This window comes from Leptodactylus fuscus, chromosome 3, assembly GCF_031893055.1.
Source record: "Leptodactylus fuscus isolate aLepFus1 chromosome 3, aLepFus1.hap2, whole genome shotgun sequence".
In the NCBI taxonomy this organism is placed as follows: Eukaryota; Metazoa; Chordata; class Amphibia; order Anura; family Leptodactylidae; genus Leptodactylus; species Leptodactylus fuscus.
In genome coordinates this window covers 212,844,272-212,871,692 of record NC_134267.1, presented here as the reverse complement: position 1 = coordinate 212,871,692, position 27,421 = coordinate 212,844,272, and the positions used below count along the sequence as shown (strand labels likewise).

Sequence of the window (27,421 nt, the reverse complement as noted above, 5' to 3'; positions counted from 1 at the left end):
TTTCCTCAGAAATCGTAAGTGCGGCTTATAGTCCGGTGCGGCTTATATATGGATGGAAGCGGCTGCAAAGTCTGCGTGCCGCTTCCATACATACATAAAAGGCACCGTAAGGGTGCATTCACACTACAGAACGCCGGCGTGTATCACAGCCGTACACGCCGGCGTTACAGCAGGGCTGCCGGACACTTCCTATTCATTTCTATGGGAGCCGGCATGCGAGCGCTCCCCATAGAAATGAATGGACAGACACTTCCCATTCATTTCTATGGGAGCCGGCATGCGAGCGCTCTATGAATGGAAAAAAGCAGTCCATTCATTTCTATGGGGAGCGCTCGCATGCCGGCTCCCATAGAAATGAATGGGAAGTGTCCGGCAGCCCTGCTGTCACGCTGAAACAGAACGTGAAACTTACCGAGCGGTGCAGGGCGGGCGGGCGGGCATTCAGGCCTCCTCTTCCTCCGATGTTCCGTCCTTCTCCGGCGCTCGCTGATAATGGCCGGGGCGCATGCGCAATATCATAATGCTTCTACTACTGCGCATGCGCCCAGGCCATTATCAGCGAGCGCCGGAGGAGGAGGACGGAACATCGGAGGAAGAGGAGGCCTGAATGCCCGCCCACCCTGCACCGCTCGGTAAGTTTCACAACATTACGGTTGGGCTCTATCAGCATGATTTTGCTGATAGAGCCCCTCCTCGCCTGCCGAGCGCTTCCAATAGAAGCGGCTGGCACGCGGGGGGTTAAGCGGCCGCTGGCAAAGTCTGCCTGCCGCCGCTTTCAAGAACATATAATGCGCACCGGACTGCGGCTTATAGTCCGGTGCGCCTTATATATGAACCGAGACGGACTATAAGGCGCTCATGGGCAATGCGGCTTATAGTCCAGTGCGCCTTATAGTCCGTAAAATACGGTAAATCTCTGCTCTTTATATACTTAGGAGTCCAGTGGGTGTTCCTTCTCTGTGATTGACAGCCATTTCTGTATAGACATTGGCTACCGATCAGTGAGTCACTCCGCCCACTGGACTCTTATTACCTTATGTTACTATACCTTACTACTGTGTCTTGTTTTCTGCAGAGAACGTCAAGATGCTGATGGTCAGATGAAGGAACTTCAAGACCAGCTGGAGGCAGAGCAATATTTCTCTGTAAGCATGGGTACCATTTTTTCTTTCCAAAACAAACATAATAATCCCCATTTCCCACAAAATATCCAAACTACAGTGAAAAGCTGTGCCCACTGCGATGGCTGGGATCTTAGACATCCTGACTGTCCAGTGCCTTAAATGTCACAGTCAAAAGTGATCATAGCAACTAAGGAGAAGACTATACATATAAGGGGAATTTGCTCTAGTGCCACCTTTTGGATGGTAGCTCCCTATGAATTAATGCCTGGTTTATTTACATTTTCTTTCCCCAGAATTTTAAGTAGGGCATGCATAAGTCCCTGTACACCGCACAACGGCCTCATAGAGGCAAGGTCTCCCTAATAAGACATAGCACCACTTCTGATCCTAGCGACTAAGGAGTTACTGGTGGCGCCCTGGAACATTGTGTGGAGCCAGTGAATTACCGGGACACCAACTATATCACATACACCTTTTTTCCATTAGTCTTTTGTCTTTGTTTAAAAAAAAATAAAAAAATTCATAATTGACAAAAAATTATGTTGTTGAAATTGTAAAGATTTGCAAAATAAAGTTAACGTAATAGCTAAACGTCGATTATGGCTGGCTTGAGAAAGTTGCCAAAGTAGTAGAATTGCTGAATTTTTCTATTCCCCATGCAAAAATTGGACTATACATAGTTTAAATATAATCCCCTTTAAAAGTCGTGATTCCTGAACCCCCATGACCAAAAATATCCCCCTCCATTAAAAGATGGTATATACAAAAAAAAAAAAAAAAGTACGAAACCTTAAAAATCTATAGTCCCTATATTTATGCTCTAATGGAGAAGAGCTAGGAAATAATGAGCAGCACTGGAGAAAATAAATTGTAAGGAGGATATGCTTGTTAGTCAAAAACAGTGCCACGGTTGTTTGTTGGTAGCGTCTGGTAATGCAGCTCACCCCTGATTTCTTAAATTGAGTCAGACCCGGCCCATGGACAACAATGGCACCATTTCTGGAGTGTTAAGCAGACTGTCTAGACATGCAAATATATCTCTCTCTATACTTCGCTTGTTCATGGTATATACTAACGTCTCCAAAATATTGCAAATTCTAAAGATATTACTCTATTTCTTGTGTATATAGACGCTGTACAAGACCCAGGTGCGGGAACTGAAGGAAGAGTGTGAAGATCAAGGGAAACTTTATAAGGAAATGCAGCAGAAAGTTCAGGAGCTCCAGGATGAGAGGTGGGTCAGGGGGGCTGTGCTAAAATCTGTGCCATTATTCACTGGCTCTAAATAATTTTGCCACCTTAAAGAGAACCTTTCACCACCTCCACTGACTACAACTCTTTGCATCCTCCAATAGATGCAAATCTACTGATTCCAGCACAGTTGGAATATTTCCCCTAGCCCCCGCTGAACCTAAGCAAACATCTGATACTTTTATTACCCAACATCCTAAATTGTCTCTGCTGTCTGTTGGGCTGTCACAGACTATCTTCTCCAGCCCAGGACCGCCCACTTGACAATACAAAGCCTTTTTAGTATATCAAACACTGAAACCAGCAACAGTGGGAGCTAGAGAAAAATTCCAGCTGTTCCGGCATCAATGGAGCAGTCCCTCTTGAAAGATGCAAAGAATTGGAGTTGGTGCGAGTGAAAAGTCCCCTTTAAGACTGGGTAACAGTCGCAACAAATCTCCTCCATGAGTTTACGTTATTATACTTAATCATATTTTATTAGATTATTTTATTAATTTATTATTAGCAGTGGTTTGACCACTATTCTAAATCAACTTTGCAAATGAGCTTTCAATCTTTTACATATATTTATATTTTTTTAAGCATTTTGTGTATACAATCTACAATTGGACACAATGTAGCCCTATCTCTTGCTAGACTACCAAATGTTTGTAAGAAACGGGGTACAAATCAAAGAGAATGGGACTGCAGGATCAGACTACACAGGGTTTCTTGTAGTCTGTGACCATGGAGATAGGAGATTTTTCATTAAGACTATTTGCAAAGTTGCTTCAGTTTACATTTTAGTGCAAAACAAGAATACAAATTGGTTTTGAAGATGATCTTTCCTTGTAAGTTATATGTAAAGGATGAAACCAGACACTTATCTGGTCTCATGTATGAGTGTGACAATATCTATGGCCCTATGTCAAAACGGATTGCATTCCCTTTGTTCCGGAGTCCTTGGACAACTAACATAAGCGGGTTGTTTCTGTATTTTCAGGGACTCTCTGGCCGCTCAGCTGGAGATCACATTGACTAAGGCGGACTCCGAACAGCTGGCACGTTCCATTGCCGAAGAGCAATACTCTGACCTGGAGAAGGAGAAGATCATGAAAGAGCTTGAGATCAAGGAGATGATGGCTCGCCATAAACAAGAGCTGGCAGAGAAATACGCCACCATTAGTTCTGTACGTAGATGGGTCACAAGGGCTGGTAATAAGATAAACCCTTTGAGGAAGATTTATTCATATAATCTGTGCTAGCAGAGGATACACCCTATTAAATCAGGTGCCACCTCCATTGGGCAGTGCGTCTGCCTTAATATCAAGCAAGTATATGTTTTAGGCATCATTTTGGCCAGTTCTGTGGCCCATGGCCCTTCCCTTTATATATCAGATTGGTTGGGGGTCTAACATTCGGGAACCTGGGCCGCGGAGGCTGCAGTGTTTGTGTGACCACTGAATGCCAAGCACACCTTTGTATAGTGTATAGGAGCTGTGCTTGGTATTGCTGCCTATCTGCTAGGCCGAGGACTGAGCTGCTTCTGTATCATGTGACAAGTGAACATGATGTCATCGGCACAAGGAAGAAGCTGGAACACTTGTCCACACCACGAACCGCTAATCCCCTGGTGTCGGACACTGATTTATCACATTAATGGCCCATCCCAGGGTCAAGTCATCAAGTCCTAGAAAATCCCTTTAAGAGCTAAGTCAGCTTCACATCTTCTACATACATTTAGAACCTTCTAGAGTCTCTTCCAGGTGTCTTTGATATTTTACACTGTTTTAATTTGTCCTTCTTTCTCCTTTAGCTTGAGGAAGCGAACAAAACACTAACTACTGATGTAGCCAACTTGGCTAATGAGAAGGAAGACCTGAACAACAAACTGAAAGACTCCCAAGAACGTAAGTCACCTGTAATATTAGGAAAAAGCAGATCGCTATTAGAGTGGACACACGTCTCATCTGGATCATTTGGCAAATCCATTTTCCTAGATATGAGAACTATTTTTGGCGAATTTACCTGGATGACAGGAATCCGTTCTCCCATTACATCCCATTAAGATCACCTATGGACACCCAATCTGAAATACAGGAAAGCCAGAAATTTACATGTTTTAACCCCTTAGCGACCCTTGACGTAACTGTACGTCATGGGTCGCATGGGGATGTATGGAGCGAGCTCACACGCTGAGCTCGCTCCATACACGGCAGATGCCGGCTGTATAATACAGCCAGGACCTGCCACTAACAGCAGCGGTCGGTGCCCGAGCCGATCGCTGCTGTTAACCCTTTACACACTGCGGTCAAACGTGACCGCAGTGTGTAAACGGCGCCGGCGGCATGGGCGCCGCCATGTTTTGCCGATCGCCGCCCTCCTGAACGTCACAAGAGGGCGGTGATCGGTTGCTATGACAGCCGGAAGCCTATTGAAGGCTTCCAGGCTTGTCTCTGCACGAGATCTATTAGACGATGCCAGAGGCATCGTCTAATAGAAGTGCTGGGATTTTCCTATTCACTGCAATACTGTAGTATTGCAGTGAATAGTATGAGCGATCAGACTCCCTAGGTTTCAAGGTACCTAAGGGGTCTGATCATAAATGTAACAGAAGAAAAAAAAAAGTTTTTAAAAGTATTAAAAAAATAAAAAAAATATAAAAGTTCAAATCACCCCCCTTTCCCTAGATCAGCTATAAAAGTAATTAAAGAACATTAAACATAAACATATTAGGTATCCCTGCGCTCCAAAATGCCTGAACTATTAGAATATTAAAACATTTATCCCGTACTGCGAACGGCGTAGCGGCAAAAAAAATAAAAACAGCCAAAAAGCGTTTTTTTCAACACTTTGCCTCCTATAAAAAATTGAATAAAAAGTGATCAAACCATCGGATCTTTCCCCAAATGGTATCAATAGAAACGTCATCTTGTCCCGCATAAAAAGACACCACAACCAGCTCCATACATGGAAATATGAAAAAGTTACAGGTGTTAGAACATGATGACACAAATTTTTTTTTCTATTTTGCAAAGTTTATCATTTTTTTAAAAGTATCAAAAAATTTCAAATACTATATAAATTTGGTATCACCGCGTTTGTACTGACACGTAGAACACAGGTAACATGTCATTTGTACCAAACAGTGAATGCTGTAAAAATTAAACCCATAAGAAAATGGCGCAAATGCATTTTTTCTCCAATTGCGCCTCATTCTGAATTTTTTTCCAGCTTCCCAGTACATTGCACAGCATATTGAATGGTGCCATTACAAAGTACAATTTGTCCCGCAAACAATAAGCTATCATGTGACTCTGTGAACTGAAAAATGAAAAAGTTATGGCTCTTGAAATGTGAGGAGGGAAAAACGAAAATGCGAAACCAAAAAATGGCCTGGTCCTTAAGGGGTTAATATTGTCGTCTTGGTTTTTTATATTACAGAAATTCTGCATCTGAAGGATGAGGGAACCAGCATTGTGGCTATTAAAACACAATTTGAGAAACAACTGCTGACTGAGAGAACCCTGAAGACCCAGGTAATGTCACCAACTAACCCCTGACAGCTCTGACCGGTCTTTTAGTATTAGTGCAGTCACCATACGGGTCGGGGTGACAGAAGTGGTCAGGGGGACTGAAAAAAAATTCTGCTTTTTATAGCTAATTTCTGTGCAGAGCCATAATAGAAACCCCAAGAAGTGCCTTGGACCTTTACTGAACCTCTGTTTCCCTCCAGTTTCATGTCCAAAACCCCCCAAAAATAGTGGCATGGTCCATGATTTGTAAAAATGATACATTATTTTGGAGACTAGCTTTGTAGATCGGGCGTGAGGAGTCATATAGGATTCCTTGTACTCTCTCATGTTCTTGAGGCCTTAGGGAGACATCACTAAGCTATGTTATGTACGAGGGTCTCCTATCTATGAAGGGCTCTGTATGACTTATAGGAACAGTAGGTGCGTGGCCTCCTAGTAGTGTAACATTAACATCAATATGCAAACTAGTATTCATATATACATTTGGTATAGTTGTACGTTACTCACTCAAAATCCTGTGGGAATAAAAGGAGGACACCCAGGCCGAAAAAGTATAAGCCTTTATTCACACAACCGAGCTGAGAATTGCCCATGTATTTAGTGGATTAGTGCAGCATTGGTTTTCATACTCCTACACTCCAAAAGAATGGGGTTCCCAATAGTCCGAGCCATGAAAAATACAACATGCTCTATTTTTTTTTGTTTGTCTTGGATCATGGGTGCTTCACGGCCAATGAACTCTACCTGAACTAGCTCTATGGAGAAACCTACATAGGGTGCTAGATGTTTGTTTTTAAAGGGTTAACCAGTTTTTCAAAACTGATGTACAATCCATAGGTTAGATTGGTGGGGGTACAACTGTCAGGACCCCTGCAGATCAGCTGTTTCTCCATACCGTTACTGCAGTGGTGTCCTTTTCACATCTATGGGACAACAACTTACTGTGACTGCTATTAAAAATACGGCAATTGAGTATTGCAGCTGGTCTTAGGAAAATCCAGGTATTCGACCCCCGCTGACCTAAAATTGCTTTCCTGTCCTATGGATAGGATATCAATTTAACAAAAACAAACTTGATAACCCTTTTGAAAGACAGAGAAACTTGAAGGAGTTGTGCTGTTAAAGAAACCTATTCCCTGTCCAAAGGAAATGGGATAAGTGTCTGATTGCTGGGGGCCCTGTGGTCTGACGAAGAGGAGAATCGGGAACCAAAAGTCCACTTATAGTGAATGGAGCGCCAGCGTGCCTGTGTGACCATTACTCCATTGACTGCTATGACGTCAATCTCCGGCAGCAACCGTTCACAGTAGTTGGACCCTCAGCAATTGGACACTTATCCTTAATGACACAACCCCTCTAAGACGTGTGACGTATGTGAGGGGCAGAGTCTAAGGTGGCGGATAATCTGTCAGCGAGCTTCAGAGCTGTAATATGCCAACGCTGTAAATCAATGCCTGTGACAATATTAACTGTATTATACCCACAAGCCCGTATGTGTGATCTTCTCCCACATTCCTCTTCTATATCTCAATAGACAATACGTACCATTGCTGCACAAAAGCCTAGACACCACATGTAGCCTCCGTTTTGATCTTAGGTGCAGATTCTTAAATTTTGTCTTATTTCGTTTCTAGGCTGTGAACAAACTAGCCGAGATCATGAACCGGAAAATTCCCAATTCCAAGGGTGGACCTGACACCGATGTACGCAGGAAGGAGAAGGAGAATAGGAAGCTGCAGTTAGAGCTGAAATCTGAGAGGGAAAAACTTTCACGCCTTGTCATCAAGTACCAGAAGGAGATGAATGAGATGCAGGCGGTAAGTTGTCCCATATAACGTACCCTACAAAAAGCGTTATATAGACCCAGCGGGTGCTTACTTCATGGCATCATTTTCTTTACAGCAAATTGCAGAAGAAAGTCAGGTTCGAATTGAGCTGCAGATGGCGCTAGACAGCAAAGACAGCGACATTGAGCAGCTGCGGTCACAGCTGCAGTCCATTCACATTGGCATGGATAGCACGAGTATTGGCAGTGGGCACGGTGACACTGACAACGATGATGGATACCCAGGTAAAGCGCTTAGACTTTTCAGTTACCATCTAGTAGAACTGAGGGAACATTACATTCATGTGCAAAGTTATATGACATTTCAACTCCCTCTTGATAAACACCTCTTAAAGGTACACAAAGGGTAATATTTAGCATCGACTGCAATTGGAAAGCAACTTTTGCAGTTGTATGGACCTTTAGACAAGTCCATGGATTTATATGGTTGTAAAGGGATACTCACATGATGTTTAGTTACCAGTAAAGGGGGTTTCCTAATTCACTTAGGTTAGGAGAGTGGAATAGGCTGCCACGGGAGGTGGTGGGCGCTCCATCAATGGAAATCTTCAAGCGGAATCTGGATAAACATATGCTGGGATGATTTAGGAAAACCTGCACTCGCAGGGGGTTGGACCCGATGGCCCTTGAGGTCCCTTCCAACTCTACCAAAAAAAAAAAAAAAAAGGCCATCAATATTTCTGACCCTCAACCAGTCAGCATAGTGAAGTTTGTTGAAACTCCAGGACATGATAAGAATTCATCCCATCATTTTACATGTCGACAGTAGGGATACCCCATTTTCCCTTGGAAGACTAAAACCTTCCATGAGTGATAAGGTTATTGATCAGAATGATCTTATGTTTATTAAAGGGCCATTCCCATCCTATAAAGTGATGTCATACCGCTGGGATATATATCACTTTGTGGATAGTGGAGGTCTGACCTCTGACACTGCCGGGAATAAAGAGGATACCACACTAGATTAAAGGGATCCTATCATTAAAACTTTATTTTTTTCTGCCTCCCACGTAGGAATAGCCTTAAGAAAGGCTATTCTTCTCCTACCTTTAGATGTCTGCTCCGTGCCACTGTTTGGTATATAATCCGGTTTTCGTTGGCAAATGAGTTCTCTCATCTTCCAGACGAAGATGGAGGCAGCGCTGGAGAGTTCTCTTGCAGCATTGGGGACGCTCCCAGTGCTGTTTGAACGCTGGGGACCACCCACAGTGCTGTGAGAGAACTCATTTGCATACCCTTGAAAACCAGATTATATACCGAACGGCATCACCAAGAAGAATGGCCTTTCTTAAGGCTATTCCTACATGGTAAGCCGAAAAAATTCAGTTTTAATGATAGGATCCCTTTAACATTTTACTGCTTTTCATGCACCGTGCCATCCTGGCTGCCCGCTGTACATTGAACTGTAGTCAGCTTAATTTATTTGGAGGGGATCCTTAGTTCCCAAATTGAGGAAGCAGAGATGGTCTTCAGGCTTTCAGATCTAGTTTTTGCCACCTAAACCAGGTGTGGGTCATAAGGGGAGTATATAGAATAGGTGATTACGATATTTCCCCTTTTTTTTGTGTATATTTCGTATTTCCCTTTTCTTTCAATCCACATCTGGTTGTGACCAGCCAGTCACCCGAGTGGAGTCCATGTTTTGCGTTATCACACTAGTAGGCGTGCTGAGGGTTAATTGGCTTAATGTGTCCAGCCAAGCATGTCCGCCAGGTTCCATATGGACAAGAAATTCAGAGGTGGTTGGACTATATAAGCTGAAGTAAATCCTGTAGTATAGTAGTGTTAGTTTTCTGAATTCCCAAAGCGACTGAGCTAGTTGGCATTTTCCAGTACGGGCAATGTCTAAACCCTACAGCTCTACAGTCCCTTCGGTTAACAATAGTGGATATCTATTAGTCTGCCTTTCATCCAAGAGCATGTACACACTGTATTAGAGGGGTTTTCTTACCACTCACAGTATCCTACATGCAGATTTCTTGGAGGTGGTGTAACTTGCCCCCCAACGTGACTGTCCAAATGCACCCTAACACTCTAGGCCTCCTGCTGAACAGAGGATAACTAGAGGCACCTCTGATCTTGTTGTGTTCTGGTTAATGGAGAACCATCACCTCAGACCCCTTAGGGAGCGTTCACACTACCGTCGGTGTCCGACATGTAGTGTCCGCTCCTAGTGTCCGCTCAAAATCTGTCATGGACACTAGGAGCGGACACTAGCTGTGTCCGTGACACCTGTCATTCATCTCAATGGGCATCGGGTGCGTTCTTTTGCACTCCATGCCCGTCCTTCCCTGTCCGCGAGTGAAGATGTCCGACTTCTCAAGCGGACAGAAGAACCCTGCATGCAGGGTTTTTCTGTCCGCTTGAGAAGTCGGACATCTTCTCTTGCGGACAGGGAAGGACGGGCATGGAGTGCAAAAGAACGCACCCGATGCCCATTCAAGTGAATGACAGGTGTCACGGACACAGCTAGTGTCCGCTCCTAGTGTCCGTGACAGATTTTGAGCGGACACTAGGAGCGGACACTACATGTCGGACACCGACGGTAGTGTGAACGCCCCCTTAAAAACGTAAACTCAATGACCTATCCTGTTAGGAAATGGATTTTGCTCGGCAAATGCAAAATTGCTTCCAGATTCTTTCCTTTCTAGAACTTTGGTTTTCACATGTATTCATTCCTGTTGGATGTAACCTTGTTTTTCTCCTTTCTTTACTTACCATATCTTTTCATAACTTCTCATCTGCACTCTTCCTTCCGGTTCTGTGCCGGGTTTCCAGTTCACATCACTCAGTCCCGTACTACGGAGTCCATGTCATTCACCTACCAGCGTTCCTCTACTTCTGTCAGCATTGGCACTAGGCCCTCCCGTACTCGCTTGCTTTTCAACTCTGATTCTGATACGGACTCAGAGGAGGAGCCAATACCCCGTGCACGAACCCCTACAGATCCCGATAGCGATGACAACGAAGGTGACATCGCTGTGCAACAGTGTGCTGCACTGTGTGACCCCATAACTTGTTGTCACTGGTCCTTGTCTAACACTTGTCCCACTCTCCTGGTCACACAAGTCTATAACCACAGGTGTGGGATCAGCATGGCATGAATACTGACCGCATGCATCCTGGACTGTATGGCTCTAAAATAAGTGATATGTCTGTGTGCCACTTACCCACAGGCCAAGCATCCACCTATCGCCAGCTTGGACATGTCCAGGATCCTATCTGTTTCTGCTTGTAGTAAAAAGCTATGCAATATGGATCATATCCTAATGAATGTCCTTGTGTTAGGCTACTTGCAGTGGTCCTTTACGAGCAGTACCGATTCTGCTTTTAAAGGTGTTTTCAGAGCTCCTATTATTGAAGACCTAGGTCATCAATGTCCAATCCGTGTACGTCCGGCAATCAGCACCCCAACAAGCTGTTCTCAGAGAAAGGAACAGACAGCGCTGTTCTCTGTGTAGTGGCTGAGTTGAGTCACTTGAATTGGAGTTGACCTGCAATACCCTGGTCTGGCCACTACACAGAGAACGGAGTTATCTGCTTCCTGCTTCAGTTTCTGTGTACCATCTGCTGAGAACGCAAATCACGGTTTTGGTACCTTCACCGATCAGATATTGATGACCTCAATATTTTTAGGTCGAAAAACCTCTTTTATGTTGGCAATGGTGTTTTTTCTGATTTTTGTTTTTCTTCAGTCCTTCCATGAGCATAGAGCATCATAAAGATAGAGTTTATAGCATGGTATACCTATTCCCATTTACGTTGCCCCCATGGTGGATTACACTATTTCTGAGCAGGTGAAGTCTTAGGAGAGCACTGTCTATGGAATCAGACCACAGACGCACTATAGGATTGCTTTGCCTTGAATGCTTGTAGCTTGGGATCATCGCTGCTCGGACACCTTTGTGTGTAAATCTGTATTAGAAATGTCTGTCAAAAACCAAAACTCATTGCATAATTTGTCTCATTCACGGCCCTACAGAATCCAGACTGGAAGGGTGGTTGTCACTTCCTGTGCGAAACACTAAGAAGTTTGGCTGGATTAAAAAGGTGAGCGCAGGAGCCCATTTTATTCTGCTGGGGAATATTAAAGGAATAGTGCAGCATTAGAGGAACATGACTTCTTTCTTCCAAAAACAGTGCCCCACTTGCCCACAGGTTGTATAATTCCAGCTCATCCCCATTCACTTCAGTAAAGGTGAGCTGCAGTACCAGGCACAACCCACGGACTGGAGTGGCACTGTTTATCTAATCCTGTATATCTGAAATTTCATGTAATGTCCCATGCATGGCTGCATTGTTCATTTATATATCTTTGCTTTTTTGCTTCCAGTACGTGGTGGTTAGCAGCAAGAAAATCCTGTTTTATGACAGCGAGCAGGATAAAGAGCTATCCAATCCATACATGGTATTAGATATAGAGTAAGTATTTCTAATCACTGGTGCCAAACGGACTCTATCAGAAAATGGCATATTTTTATGTATTTTTATTCAAGTTTTGTGAAAAACATCATAAATTGGAATAAGAATGTTGCAGTTTTCATATTGGCCTTTAGGTGTCAGCACTACAGGTGTACATTCCAATTAGCCGTCTCACTTTACAGCATACAGTAAAACTTTGCACGTATTATTTGTATTGATATCGTCTTTTAATTCTGCACTTCTTATGTTGCCAGTAAACTATTCCACGTGCGGCAGGTAACTCAGACAGATGTGTATCGGGCGGACGCTAAAGAGATTCCTCGGATTTTCCAGGCAAGTAATACATAGTCTTTTGGATTAACTCCTCTTCAAGGTTTAATGATGAAAACATATAAGGTTTTATAAAAAAAAAAAAAACAACAACATGTATTAAATGGATTATATGTACCATGAAAGTGCAATCGGTGGGGAATATGCCGGAAGAGGCCCACAGAGCCGAAAACTGGTGCTGAGTTCCCTGTTCAAGGGAGGAGAAATGGACAATATAATATAATTAATTCAATTTAGTTTTTCAGTTCCTTAGTTTTTGTTTTTTGTTTTTTTTAAATACCATATTTTACGGACTATAAGGCACACTGGACTATAAGCCGCATTGCCCATGAGCGCCTTATAGTCCATCTCGGTTCATATATAAGGCGCACCGGACTATAAGGCGCAGTCCGGTGCGCCTTATATGTTATTGAAAGCGGCGGCACGCAGACTTTGCCAGCGGCCGCTTAACCCCCCGTGTGCCAGCCGCTTCTATTGGAAGCGCTCGGCAGGCGAGGAGTTAAAGGGGCTCTATCAGCAAAATCATGCTGATAGAGCCCCACCGTAAAAGTTATATTAAACAACACCCCCCCCGTTTTAAAATAAAAGCCTGAAACAGAATGTGAAACTTACCGAACGGTGCAGGGTGGGCGGGCATTCAGGCCTCCTCTTCCTCCGATGTTCCGTCCTCCTCCTCCGGCGCTCGCGAACTGATAATGGCCTGGGCGCATGCGCAGTAGCCGTAGTAGAAGCATTATGATACTGCGCATGCGCCCAGGCCATTATCAGTTCGTGAGCGCTGGAGGAAGTGGTCGGGACATTGGAGGAAGAGGAGGCCTGAATGCCCGCCCACCCTGCACCGTTCGGTAAGTTTCACATTCTGTTTCAGGGTTTTATTTTAAAGGGGAAGGGGGGGGGGGGGTAGTTTAATATAACTTTTACGGTGCCTTTTATGTATGTATGGAAGTGGCACGCAGACTTTGCCGCCGCTTCCATCCATATATAAGGCACACCGGACTATAAGGCGCGCTTATGATTTCTGAGGAAATCGTAGGTTTTTATGTGCGGAAAATACGGTAAAGTTTGATTTTTTTAGGTCTTTATGAAAATCCTTGTAAACCATTATTACCAAGGCCTCTTCGCTACCAGGGGAATCCTATATTATATAACGTGTTCTCTTTTATTGGTATTTTCTGAATTTTTTTTAATATCTTTTTCCCCATAGATTTTATATGACAATGAAGGAGAAAGCAAAAAAGAGCAAGAATTCCCAGTGGACCCAGTGGAGAAATCAAACTATATCTGTCACAAAGGACACGAGTTCATCCCCACATTATATCATTTCCCCACAAGCTGTGACGCCTGTATGAAGCCCCTGTGGCACATGTTCAAACCCCCTCCTGCCCTAGAGTGCCGGCGCTGCCATATCAAGTGCCACAAGGACCATATGGATAAAAAGGAAGACATGATAGCACCTTGCAAAGGTACGTGTGACATGTGCTCTCCATGTCGGGCATTCCAGGGACTGTAGACTGAATAGTGACACTACAGCTGCCATGTTTTATGTTCTCATGGTCTTGGTTTTTGGTCCCTAGCTTTAATTTCCTGAATGGGAATGCCTTGCCAGTGTAGAGACTTGGCCATAGCTTAGTATGTGTCACTTTCCATTAGAAATGTATATAAATCTTTTTTACAATTCAAAAACTGTTAAATATCTTCTATATTTAGCTTGAACAGGCCCAAAAGCCTGAGGCTGCACTACTGAGATATTTTGAATATAATCATTGACTTGAATCTACTCAAGGTCTCAATGACAACCACCAACCTGACAGAAATAAGACGTGAGGGACACATTGGGGCAGATGTATTAAAATGGTCTAAAAGCAAAACCCACAGCAACCAATCACAGCTCAGCTTTCATTTTCCCGGAGCAGAATACAAAATGAATGCTTTGCTTTGATTGGTTGCTATAGGCAAGTACACCAGTTTTGCTTTACGATCCTATTAATAAATCTGCCCCAATATGACAGTGTCCTGAGATTCTCTCAGTAGTGCAGCCTCATGCCTTGGGCCTGTAACTTCAATGGATTATAGCTCCTCGTGGATGAGAAAGTAGTTATTTGTCCATTTGCATCATTGCCCCAAGCACATCTATGTAGAGTTTCTCCAAAAATTGTCTTACTTGGTGTTACTTTAGCTTTCCGTCTTTCCTCACAGTGAATTACGATATTTCTACGGCGAAGAATCTACTTTTATTAGCGAACTCCACGGAAGAGCAGCAGAAGTGGGTGAGTCGGCTGGCAAAAAAAATCCCCAAAAAGCCGCCTGCGCCTGATCCCTTTGCCCGATCCTCTCCAAGAACTTCCATAAAGGTACAGCCAAACACGTCGATGAGGCGGCCTAGTCGACAACTTCCTCCTAACAAACCCAGGTAATAATGTCTTTATAGCAAAGTTTATTCTATATTAATTCCTTAAGTGGTAGACAGATGGGTTACTTACTGTTCTAAGAAATACTCCCACTAAGGCTTCATACACATGGCCCTGTGTGCATACCGAGGGTGTTCCCATGGTCCGAAATTTATAGTGTATGTCCTGTCTGGAACCGTGGACTGATAGGAACCAGCCATTGTTATCAATGTAAGACTGATGGCACTAGGAGGTGCCTTCCATTAAATATCGGAACATCCTGAGCATGTGCAGTCGGTCATGTGCATGAAGCCTAATACAGTGTCCTGTCACATTGAGTTATGCTAAATAACATCCAGCTCTGCTGCATCTGAGCATTAGATAGAATATATATGTCTTTCAGGGCATTACATCCCATCCTTATTGGCGGGCATACTATGCCCATGTGACAATGTAGTATGCTTGAACCCTGTACAGGGGCACACTGAGTCCATGCTACAGACCTGTAGCCACTCCTCCTCTCGGGGCTTCTTGGAGAGAATACCACCACAATGAGATGACACATGATGCAGAATAATATAGCACACAAATACACAATATGGGCATTAGAATACGGTCCTAGTGGTTTGTCACCAATAACTTATACTAGATACACAAAAGCCTTAGTAAAATTAAAGGGGTTGTTCCACCATTACATAGCTCATTCATATGGCATTTTAATGATCTATACCTGTTGTTAAGGAATGGATCTAGTGAAGGGTTATGACTAGAGACGAGTGAACAGTAAAATGTTAGATATTCGATATTCGTTTCGAGTAGCCCCGCAATATTCGACTATTCAAATCCTATTATAGTCTATGGGGGGGAAAATGCTCGTTTCAGGGGTAGGCAACATTTGATCAAATTACACTTACCAAGTCCACGAGTGAGGGTCGGGCTGGATCCTCCGAGCAGTCTTCTCTTTGCAGCGTCCCCGCAGCATCTTTCGGCTCTGAATTCACTCTGCCAGGCATCAGGCCTGGACAGAGCCGACTGCGCATGCCCGCATTACATTTTCTTGCATGCGCAGTCAGCTCTGCCCAGGCCCGATGCCTGTCATAGTGAATTCAGAGCCGGAAGACGCCGCGGGGAAGCTGCACGGAGAAGACTTCTAAAGGTAGGAGAAGAACCAGCGTTGATTGGCTGACTGTATAGCATTCGGCCAATCAATGCTGGTTCTGCATCGAACTTTTCCATTCGAATAGCGAGTGGTACTCGATCGAGTACGAGTATTTCGAATACCGTAATATTCGATCGAATACCTACTCGATCGAATACTACTCGCTCATCTCTAGTTATGACTGTCACTTAGTATGGTGCCACCTAGTGTTCGAAGTCTATAGCAGTGTGCACACCTGATTAATCACTGTTGGTGGACACACGCTCAGTCACTTTCCCCACAGCCAGGTCTCTGCTTAGTGAGCGATCAGTGGACCTGTCATGACTAACCCTGGTCATGAACCCTGGAAATAGACTGCACTAGAGAGGAGCGAGGAGTATTCGATTAAGTAGGTATTCGGTCGAATATTGAGGTCTACTCTGAATCGAATTCCGAATTTTCGAATATTTCACTACTCACTCATCTATACTGTATACATTTTTTTTTTTACTGCCTACATTGTCCTAGTTCCTGTCCCACCTCCCCTGCATAATTATTGGTGTAAAAAAAAGTGCCAGGGAAGGTGGAAGGGGAATTGAATTTTTACTGCGTTTACCGTGTGGTATTCGACAGAGTACGAGTATTTCGAATACCGTAGTATTCCATTGAGTACTACTCGCTCATCTCTAGACTGCACACTTTTATGTCTATCATGCTATGTCTCTGCTTAGAGTAACACATCTCATATAATACGGACTAGTCACTGACTGTCAAGCCCCGTTCACCTGTCCACCCACCCTGGCAGCACACTGGTTAAAGATAGCAGCATCTTTTCTTTCTTTCTTTCTTTTTTCATTTCCCCCCTATCTCTGCTCCATCTTCTTGTTACTAATTTTGTCTCTAGCCCTGCTCCTGTTCTCCGAATCATTCTCCATTGACTTTCCTTTTACCTTTCTCAAATGCAACAGTAAGTAAGAGTGGTCAGATGTGCTCGCCGCTCTGTGCAGTCAGCGCTGGCCTTGTAACTCTCACTAACCTGCTACGCATACGTCCTGCCCTTCTACTGTCTATATACCTGTACTCCTATGTCTAGTGAGTTCACACACAGTTTTTTTTGTTTTTTTTTTTCAAGAGGAGAGGATTTTGAGGCAGAATCCTAGCTCAAAAATCCTTATCCCATTCATTTCAGAGCTGTTTTTTTTTTCCCTGTAGCTGATCTTTCCAGGTACAGGGGAAAAAGTGACATGACCTACCTTTAGGTGAGCATACTGTTAGCTCTGGGTGATAGGTTAGTATGCCATTACTAGACTTAGTGTGGAGGGAGACATCATTGGTCATGTCTATATTGTCTACTATCACAAATCATTTATGTTTCATTTTTTTGCTCTGTGCATTCTCTTTGATGGGTATTGGTTGAAACCATCAATTTGGACCTACCATCTCATGTGTATGGCGGTCTCGCATCTCTACTCTGAAAGCTGATGTCCGGGGAAATAAAGATTGGGCAGTCACATCTCAACTACCCAATCTTTTTGTTCCCTGGGAGGAGTCTTCCAGCAGTCTTCTCTCCTGTCCTGGTTTAGTTTAATGTGTATGGGGAAGCCAAGCAAGATGGCTGCTGACCAGATTAGGTGCCTATGCCACTCTTGATTGATTCGGAGGTGAACAATCAGGTTAAACATGGTCCCCCAAGGAAGTCCACTGGGGATTTCTTCATAAGCCTTGCTCTTAAACCTCAACACTCCTCTTGCAGACTGCTTGACCTGGCCTTTAAAGACTGGGACTGGTCTCTGGATGACGTAGAGGATGATGGGGATGATGTTTTTGATTTCTGAAGCAGTAACATTGGGTAATTGACTTTGGAAATTGGAATGTGGATGTGATCTAGATATTATTTTCCTGCCTGCGTTTGTGGTTTGATGTTTGCATCATCTATCTTCTGAGGTTATCTTACTTGGGGAACATCAACTAGAATGAAGGACGACAAGCTACTAGACCAAGGCCATATCAATGTTTATGGAGGGCAGCTTGGGGCATCTTACACTTGAGACCATCAATTCCATTGAATGTGTTTTCATCATTGCCATTGATATTACTTTGGGACTCAAAATATGAAACTTGGCGGATTCTTTAAATATCTAGAGCTCTACTGTCTATATATAGTGATCTATAAGGCTGCTATCCGCAACCTGCTGGAGACTATTAGGAATAATATCATTTATTCTGCATGTATATTTTGTAGATATATGTACAGGTATAGCCGAGAGTTAACCAAACTTTCCACAGTGGGATAAATTGATTCAAAATATATATTTTATCAAAGAAGACAAAAAGTCTATGAAACTTCTGATATCGCCCTGCAATCATTTATCCCACTGCAGAAATGTGGGTTAACTCTGCTACATCTGTATATTTGTCCCTTCTGCTTTTCATGGTCCTGAATCCCATCAGAAAGCTAAAGGCGTATCAGATGTGGTTACAGTCAAGTTGAAGATGGCGGCGTTACAACATTACGTGTTTGCCGTGTGCTTTTTGCTTTTTTTGTGTGGTAGTTTTGATGTGTGTTTTGCAGTGTTTTCTTGCTGGATTGTTTATTGCCTATGAAATATTTTTCACAGGGTCAATAAATTAATTTTCGGACAGTTCATTCGTCGTTTTCTTAACCCCTGATATACTGTAGATCATGTCGCTGTCACAAGCTACAGTAACTATAGAATTGCTTCACTGTAGAAAATGCATGTCATCAGTGTAAACCAGTAGATGTTTGCGCTTGGATCTAGTGGACAGTATATCCTCACCTGGTCAGAGGTTTTATTGTTTTACAGCAAACCTATCAGAATACAGTATAGAGGTATACATTATAGAGGAGAGAAGCTGAGCTCTGTGATATATAGGGTTATAGGATAGAAGAGAGAAGCTGAGCTCTGTGATATATTGGGTTATATGATAGAGGAGAGAAGCTGAATTCTGTGATATATAAGGTTATATGATAGAGGAGAGAAGCTGAGCTCTGTGATATATTGGGTTATATGATAGAGGAGAGAAGCTGAGCTCTGTGATATATAGGTTATATGATAGAGGAGAGAAGCTGAGCTCTGTGATATATAGGTATATATGATAGAGGAGAGAAGCTGAGCTGTGTGATATATAGGATTATATGATAGAGGAGAGAAGCTGAGCTCTGTGATATATAGGTATATATGATAGAGGAGAGAAGCTGAACTCTGTGATATATAGGTTATATGATAGAGGAGAGAAACTGAGCTGTGTGATATATAGGGTTATATGATAGAGGAGAGAAGCTGAGCTCTGTGATATATAGGGTTATATGATAGAGGAGAGAAGCTGAGCTCTGTGATATATAGGTATATATGATGGAGGAGAGAAGCTGAGCTCTGTGATATATAGGGTTATATGATAGAGGAGAGAAGCTGAGCTCTGTGATATAGTGTTATATGATAGAGGAGAGAAGCTGAGCTCTGTGATATATAGGTATATATGATGGAGGAGAGAAGCTGAGCTCTGTGATATATAGGGTTATATGATAGAGGGAGAGAAGCTGAGCTCTGTGATATATAGTGTTATATGATAGAGGAGAGAAGCTGAGCAGTGTGATATATAGGTATATATGATAGAGGAGAGAAGCTGAGCTCTGTGATATATAGGATTATAGGATAGAGGAGAGAAGCTGAGCTCTGTGATATATAGGGTTATATGATAGAGGAGAGAAGCTGAGCTCTGTGATATATAGGGTTATATGATAGAGGGGAGAAGCTGAGCTCTGTGATATATAGGATTATATGATAGACGAGAGAAGCTGAGCTCTGTGATATATAGGATTATAGGATAGAGAGGAGAGAAGCTGAGCTCTGTGATATATAGGGTTATATGATGGAGGAGAGAAGCTGAGCTCTGTGATATATAGGGTTATATGATGGAGGAGAGAAGCTGAGCTCTGTGATATATAGGGTTATATGATGGAGGAGAGAAGCTGAGCTCTGTGATATATAGGGTTATATGATAGACGAGAGAAGCTGAGCTCTGTGATATATAGGGTTATATGATAGACGAGAGAAGCTGAGCTCTGTGATATATAGGGTTATATGATAGACGAGAGAAGCTGAGCTCTGTGATATATAGGGTTATATGATAGAGGAGAGAAGCTGAGCTCTGTGATATATAGGGTTATATGATACAGGAGAGAAGCTGAGCTCTGTAATATATAGGGATATATGATAGAGGAGAAAAGCTGAGCTCTGTGATATATAGGGTTATATGATAGAGGAGAGAAGCTGAGCTCTGTGATATATAGGGTTATATGATAGACGAGAGAAGCTGAGCTCTGTGATATATAGGGTTATATGATGGACGAGAGAAGCTGAGCTCTGTGATATATAGGGTTATATGATGGAGGAGAGAAGCTGAGCTCTGTGATATATAGGGTTATATAATAGAGGAGAGAAGCTGAGCTCTGTGATATATAGGGTTATATGACTCGAAGGAGGATTTCTATGTATAAAGCAGCGGAGTAAATCCCCACAGGACTCTTAGACCATGAGAGTCCTGGTTTCCCTTCCCATTGACTAACCTGCCTCCTTACTACACACTGATACATGGACAGCTCTGTCTCTCTGTGCGTGGGCGAGGTCACCAGGACTCTTACTATCTCTCCTAGGAGTCCTGTGCTGATTTTCTCTGCTTTATACTCTTACACCCTGATCTTGAGGCTGTCCATAACATGATGCCTCGGAGCGGAGGTACACTTTAGTATTACTAACTTGCACTGATCAGTAATCTTGCTATTTTATGCATGCACCCATTTTGTCATTTTTTGCACCTAATTGTCTTCTTCTTGCCTTGCAGTTAACTGCCTTCTGTGAATGCAGTGCCCATTTGAAGGTGATTTCTTCCAATAAATGAAATAAAACAAAAAAGACTGAACGTAAAATAAGGTGTCCAAAATATCAAAAAAAAGAGAAAAAAAAAAACTATATTTTTCCAAAAAGACTGTGCTTATATATATCAGAGGTTTACAAAAAAAAAATTGTTGCTGCAATATAGAAAGAGAGAAGAAGTAATGTTATTTCCTGACGAGTGGCTTTGGAATGCTCAGGGTGGTCAGAAGTCACTGTGATAAAGTAGACCCCTACCCGGGATTAATACCCAGGTTACACTCCCGATACTTTGCAATGAAAATTTCAGAAACCGGCTTTTACCGCTGAACCAAGACTTAAAAGCTTCAACGGAGGACGGCAGGCGGTGGGGGACGAGTGCTGGCTCCTCAAAAAAACATGTACACTACATCCCGACTACAGGCGAGCGCCGGTTTCACAGCTGACGGCTTCCACAGTGGTTTTGGTGCTTTGTAAAGCTCAGCCAATGAATGAGCTCCTCAATGAGAAAAATAAAGAAAAAAAAAAAGACCATGTATACACCGTGTATATATATATTTGTATCGTACTGTACCGCCAGAGGCTTTGTGAGAACGCCACCCTTTATTTTTGTACTCCTTGACCAATACCTTCGGTTGCGACTATGCACATGTACAAAGCCATAGTGTTCGTCCCTCTGTCTGACTCCTAGAGAGGGATTATGGGAAAACAATAAATAAATTGCATGCAGTCTCGAAGCCTGTGTAACTACGGAATATCTTCTTCCAAAAATTTCTGGATGCCTTAAATAGAAAAAAAATAAAAAGTCAAACTCGTTTGGCCATTCCATCACCAAGCCCCGGCCCTCTTGGCTGCGGATAAAGCTTAGTTAGCTCTTACGGGGAGGGGGCTAAAGTGTCGCACTAATCATTTTGGGAGGGGGGGGGGGCAGGATCTTTTTGAATGTATTTGGAAAATTCTAATACTATGATTAACCTTCCCCCTCTTCCTCGACACATTTCTACCACCCTCAGTATTAGTAGTCACCGAGACACCAATTTCTCTATGTACCCATTGTCTGTGATGTAGCAGCCGCCATTTTGTGGGTGGGGTAGGTGTTCACGTGAATGCAGCTTACTAGAACCTGATCCCACTACAGTAACGCCAATACGGATAGTACAGATAGTATTATGTATGTTTGTAGAAGCCGTTTATATCTTGACCAGAGTCTTCTGAAGGGTGTCTTACAACCACTTGTCTTCCTGTGTGGGTGACCACTGTTTTAGTACAAGTAGCTATGTGTACAGGGGTAGAGTCAGTAGGTTTTATCTGCTATAGCATAGACTGCCTCCCTAGTTTACACTGATGTGTCCTCCTAGTACAAGGGAGGATCGGGAAGGGGGGGACGTAAAATTATAAGCTGCCTGTGTCCAGATGGGGTGGGGAGACATTTAGTATCCTATAGTATTTTGTAAGGGCTAGCTCACACGGGCACTAAGGGGGCGGATTATGGCACGCAATCCACGTCATAATCCGCCCCCTCACAATGGAGGTCTATGTAGACCGCCAGGCTACTTTCTTCCCGTGAGTTGCATGTTGCCAGAAGTGGGCTGCCCTTTCTTCAGGCTCGTTGAGCGGCAGTAACCTCCGGAGTTGGCCCATTCATTTGAGCCTACTCCGGAGGGAGAAGCCGCGACAGTCGTGGTAGGCGGGTTTTGACACGAGAGTGACGCGGCTCCCCGCGTCACTCTCGATGCCAAAATCCTGGCTACCTCTCCTGGTGTGAACTTACCCTAAGGGAATAACAACTTTAAGGAACCCCTTAGAGATGTTTATAGAGTCTTCGGTGCCTTAGAGATGTTGCCATTTCCTCGGCTGTATTCTCACGACTACGACTACAACCCACAACATGGCTGCCTCTACTGCACCCCCTCCTGGAAGAGAATGGTATCCAATAAGTGCTATGTTTTGTTTTTTTTTCTCTGTTGCTTGCCTTGGTTTGTTTTCTGTTCTACTTATGTTTTTATTTCTGCCAAGAAAGTCAGACATCTATGATTGAATAAATGTATTTTTTTAAGTGTTTCTAGCACTCCCCCCCCACACACGCACATAAAACCATGGGCTGTCACAAGCTTCCGTCATACTGTAGATGTATTTTAATATTTCAGGAACTGTTCTCTAGCACCTAGCTCTAGGTTATTGAATACATTTCGTATCGGAGCATTTTTTGAAGAAGAAGAATGTTTAGCTGGGATGTAAAAAAAAAAAAAAAAAAAAAATTGAAAGAAATAAGGACCTTGGAGGTGCTTATTGGAATTATTTTTACATGGTCTTATTAAGAAAAAAAGTATATATATAAATATAATTTATGTGGGCTCGTTCATGCTGTACGCCTAAATATCCCTCAAAGTGCATGTTTTATACAGAAAGCAGTATGATAAAATGTTAACCATATTGACAATAAAATATAACATGTAGCCTTCAGCGCCTCCTGTCTCTTATAATATCCTCTCAGCTGGCACTCTGCGCCTCGTGTCGCTTAGGTTACATGCACAAATTACAGATTTTCATTCTAAAGCAGGGTACGGTAGTATTTAAAGGGAACCTGTCAGGGTGTTTGGGACCACTAAATTGTTAGCATGCCTTTAAGTAGCCGGGGTTTAGGGTCCCAAACCTCTGCATCTACTGCTTTTACCCTTAGGAATCCAATCTTGAAGATGCCCAGTGTCTGTTGAGATGAAGTCTACTGTGTGACTCTGGCGCATGCGCATTTTCCAGTTGTCTGTGCATGCTCTTTACTTTGGCTACATATGAGGTGTACTGATCATGGCTTCACTGTGCGCATGCCCAGGTGTCCCACAGTCCACACCACGGTCATCAAGGATACTGATCATAGCTTCACTTTGCGCATGTGCAGGTGTCCCACAGTCCACACCACAGTCTTCAAGGGCATTGATCATGGCTTCACTGTAAGCATCCAAAAGTTTCCCACAGTCCACACCACGGTCTTCAAGGATATTGATCATAACTTCACTGTGCGCATGCGTAGGTGTCCCACAGTCCACACCACGGTCTTCAAGGATACTGATCATGGCTTCACTGTGCGCATGCGCAGGTGTCCCAGAGTCCACACCCGGTCTTCAAGGATACTAATCATGTCTTCACTGTACGTATGCACAGGAATTCCTTGCCCAATTCCGGGTTCTTCAAGTTTCATTTCCAATGGATGGCAATTGGCGGTATGCAGATATTCGGGACCCTAAATCCTGGCTGCTTAACAGAATGTTGGCAGTTTAGAGGTCCCAAACAACCTGGTTGGTTCCCTTTAAAGGGGTACTCCAGTAACAAGAAATTACCTCCTATCAAAAGGATGGTTATAACTTTCTGATCATTGGGGATCTGACCAGTGAGATCCCCACGATTGAAAGAACTGCGGTGTCTTGAAACTAAGCAATAGCTTGGGCAGTTTGCGCGCTACTCTATTAATTTCAGTGTGACCGCCAAATAGCCGAAACACAGAGCTTACGAAAACTGACATATGGTACAGGTTTTAATATCCACAATGTTAATTCTTTTTGTAGATTTTCATTATGGATTTCAATGAGATTGGTGAAGTTAGTGGCAAATTCCACATTTGGATTTTGGCATAGAAAATCCTCAGCTAACACATTAATGTGTGCATGTAGCCTCAATGTGTGACAATCCATAACTCATTACTTGCATTTGTAGATCTGTGGTTCTTAAAGGGATGTGTGTGCTTTCCTCTAGAGCAGTGATGGCTAACCATTTGATTTCAGTGTTTCCCTGTCGGTCACGTATCTATACATCCTCCCAGCGTGGCACTTTTGTAGCCAAGGACATATCCAATAAGTCCTTACTTTTAATGCCGATATCTCAGGATCAGTTAGGACTCTCATCTTTAAAATGAAACCAAGATCTTCATGATATCCCTTACAGATCCGGAGTGATTCAATGCTGAAATTGCAATTTGGCACCACGATCCCATTGCAGATCTCAATTGCCGATAGCGTTTTTAACAGCGATTCACTCCCAATTTGTTTGGGCTATCATGAAGATTTTGGTATCATTTTAAAGATTAGATTCTCATCTTTAAAATGAATTCAATATCTTCATAGTCCTAATGGATCCTAAGATATGGGGCTCTAAAATGTCCTCCCCCTCTTAAGATCTGCTGTAGGAGGAGGAGGGTTAAGGAACCCTGCAGATTGCACAGAGATGATAAATCATTACCATCATCTGTGCATAACCTGTATGTGACCCTAGGAAGGGCTAGCAGGGACTTCTGTCCATGTTACCCCCTCTCCTATCACTCAGAGAGCATACTATACTTTTGCTCTTTGTCACATAGAGGGATAATGTAATACCCCTCTGAGCTTTAGTAGAGTGGTGTTCTTATGTAATACCCCTCTGAGCTTTAGTAGAGTGGTGTTCTTATGTAATACCCCTCTGAACATAACCAGGAAGTTTATTGGCGCTGTGACCCAGATGTTTACCATTGTCCAGTTCACAGCACTAAAACGCACCAAACACGCAACATATGTTCAAAGTCATCCATAAAGTGTACATTTCACCCAGCCCCTGTCCTGTCCATACCTGAGCGTTATAGAGTACATTTGCTACAAAATTGGTTGGCGCATTTCTGCGATATTGGCGTTTCTTTAACACCCGCACCTGTAAAATAAATATATATATATATATATATATATATGTGTATATATACAGTCCTATGAAAAAGTTTGGGCACCCCTATTAATCTTAATCATTTTTAGTTCTAAAAATTTTGGTGTTTGCAACAGCCATTTCAGTTTGATATATCTAATAACTGATGGACACAGTAATATTTCAGGATTGAAATGAGGTTTATTGTACTAACAGAAAATGTGCAATATGCATTAAACCAAAATTTGACCAGTGCAAAAGTATGGGCACCCTTATCATTTTATTGATTTGAATACTCCTAACTACTTTTTACTGACTTACTGAAGCACAAAATTGGTTTTGTAAGCTCACTGAGCTTTGAACTTCATAGCCAGGAGTATCCAATCTTGAGAAAAGGTATTTAAGGTGGCCAATTGCAAGTTGTTCTACTATTTGAATCTCCTCTGAAGAGTGGCATCATGGGCTACTCAAAACAACTCTCAAATGATCTGAAAACAAAGATTGTTCAACATAGTTGTTCAGGGGAAGGATACAAAAAGTTGTCTCAGAGATTTAACCTGTCAGTTTCCACTGTGAGGAACATAGTAAGGAAATGGAAGACCACAGGGACAGTTCTTGTTAAGCCCAGAAGTGGCAGGCCAAGAAAAATATCAGAAAGGCAGAGAAGAAGAATGGTGAGAAGAGTTAAGGACAATCCACAGACCACTTCCAAAGAGCTGCAGCATCATCTTGCTGCAGATGGTGTCACTGTGCATCGGTCAACAATACAGCGCACTTTGCACAAGGAGAAGCTGTATGGGAGAGTGATGAGAAAGAAGCCGTTTCTGCACGTACGCCACAAATAGAGTTGCCTGAGGGATGCAAAAGCACATTTGGAGAAGCCAACTTCATTTTGGAAACAAAGATTGAGTTGTTTGGTTATAAAAAAAGGCGTTATGCATGGCGTCCAAAAAGAAACAGCATTCCAAGAAAAACACATGCTACCCACTGTAAAATTTGGTGGAGGTTCCATCATGCTTTGGGGCTGTGTGGCCAATGCCGGCATCGGGAATCTTGTTAAAGTTGAGGGTTGCATGGATTCCACTCAGTATCAGCAGATTCTTGAGAATAATGTTCAAGAATCAGTGACGAAGTTGAAGTTACGCCGGGGATGGATATTTCAGCAATACAATGTCCAAACACGGCTCCAAATCGACTCAGGCATTCATGCAGAGGAACAATTACAATGTTCTGGAATGGCCATCCCAGTCCCCAGACCTGAATATCATTGAACATCTGTGGGATGATTTGAAGCGGGCTGTCCATGCTCGGCGACCATCTAACTTAACTGAACTTGAATTGTTTGTCCAAAATACCTTTATCCAGGATCCAGGAACTGATTAAAAGCTACAGGAAGCGACTAGAGGCTGTTATCTTTGCAAAAGGAGGATGTACTAAATATTAATGTCACTTTTCTGTTGAGGTGCCCATACTTTTGCACTGGTCAAATTTTGGTTTAATGCATAGTGCGCATTTTCTGTTAGTACAATAAACCTCATTTCAATCCTGAAATATTACTGTGTCCATCAGTTATTAGATATATCAAACTGAAATGGCTGTTATAAACACCAAAATATTTAGAACTAAAAATGATTAAGAGGGGTGCCCAAACTTTTTCATAGGACTGTATGTATGTATATATATATATATATATATATATATATATACACACACATGTGTGGTATGTATGAACTCCTCACATCTTGTAGTTTTTTTGGACAGTACATTTTGTTTGCAGAAAGGGATTGCTCGAGCCGCACTTTAGTGGCAAATTAGAATATTCTAACAGTTTTTGCTTGCAATCTCTGTTGCAAAGTT

At 42.8% G+C, this 27,421-nt stretch overlaps 1 protein-coding gene across 5 annotated transcripts in view; it reads left to right on the top strand.

Moving 5' to 3' along the window:
• Nucleotides 1-23,361, top strand: part of ROCK2 (Rho associated coiled-coil containing protein kinase 2) — a 120,589-nt gene extending 97,228 nt beyond the window's left edge. The window contains exons 20-34 of one of the 5 annotated variants that reach the window (XM_075269144.1): nucleotides 1,076-1,145; nucleotides 2,255-2,358; nucleotides 3,358-3,544; nucleotides 4,171-4,264; nucleotides 5,799-5,893; nucleotides 7,525-7,707; nucleotides 7,793-7,961; nucleotides 10,515-10,706; nucleotides 11,719-11,786; nucleotides 12,070-12,158; nucleotides 12,413-12,491; nucleotides 13,693-13,951; nucleotides 14,685-14,898; nucleotides 17,767-17,862; nucleotides 20,877-23,361. In XM_075269144.1, the coding sequence (XP_075125245.1) occupies nucleotides 1,076-1,145; nucleotides 2,255-2,358; nucleotides 3,358-3,544; nucleotides 4,171-4,264; nucleotides 5,799-5,893; nucleotides 7,525-7,707; nucleotides 7,793-7,961; nucleotides 10,515-10,706; nucleotides 11,719-11,786; nucleotides 12,070-12,158; nucleotides 12,413-12,491; nucleotides 13,693-13,951; nucleotides 14,685-14,898; nucleotides 17,767-17,848 (1,885 nt within the window). In that variant the 3' untranslated portion in view covers nucleotides 17,849-17,862; nucleotides 20,877-23,361. Of the gene's footprint in view, nucleotides 1-1,075; nucleotides 1,146-2,254; nucleotides 2,359-3,357; nucleotides 3,545-4,170; nucleotides 4,265-5,798; nucleotides 5,894-7,524; nucleotides 7,708-7,792; nucleotides 7,962-10,514; nucleotides 10,707-11,718; nucleotides 11,787-12,069; nucleotides 12,159-12,412; nucleotides 12,492-13,692; nucleotides 13,952-14,684; nucleotides 14,899-16,917; nucleotides 16,981-17,766; nucleotides 17,863-20,876 lie in introns of those variants that run through there. The other 4 variants (XM_075269145.1, XM_075269146.1, XM_075269148.1 and 1 more) reach the window with 4 other exon arrangements.
• The last annotated feature ends 4,060 nt before the right edge of the window (nucleotides 23,362-27,421 follow it).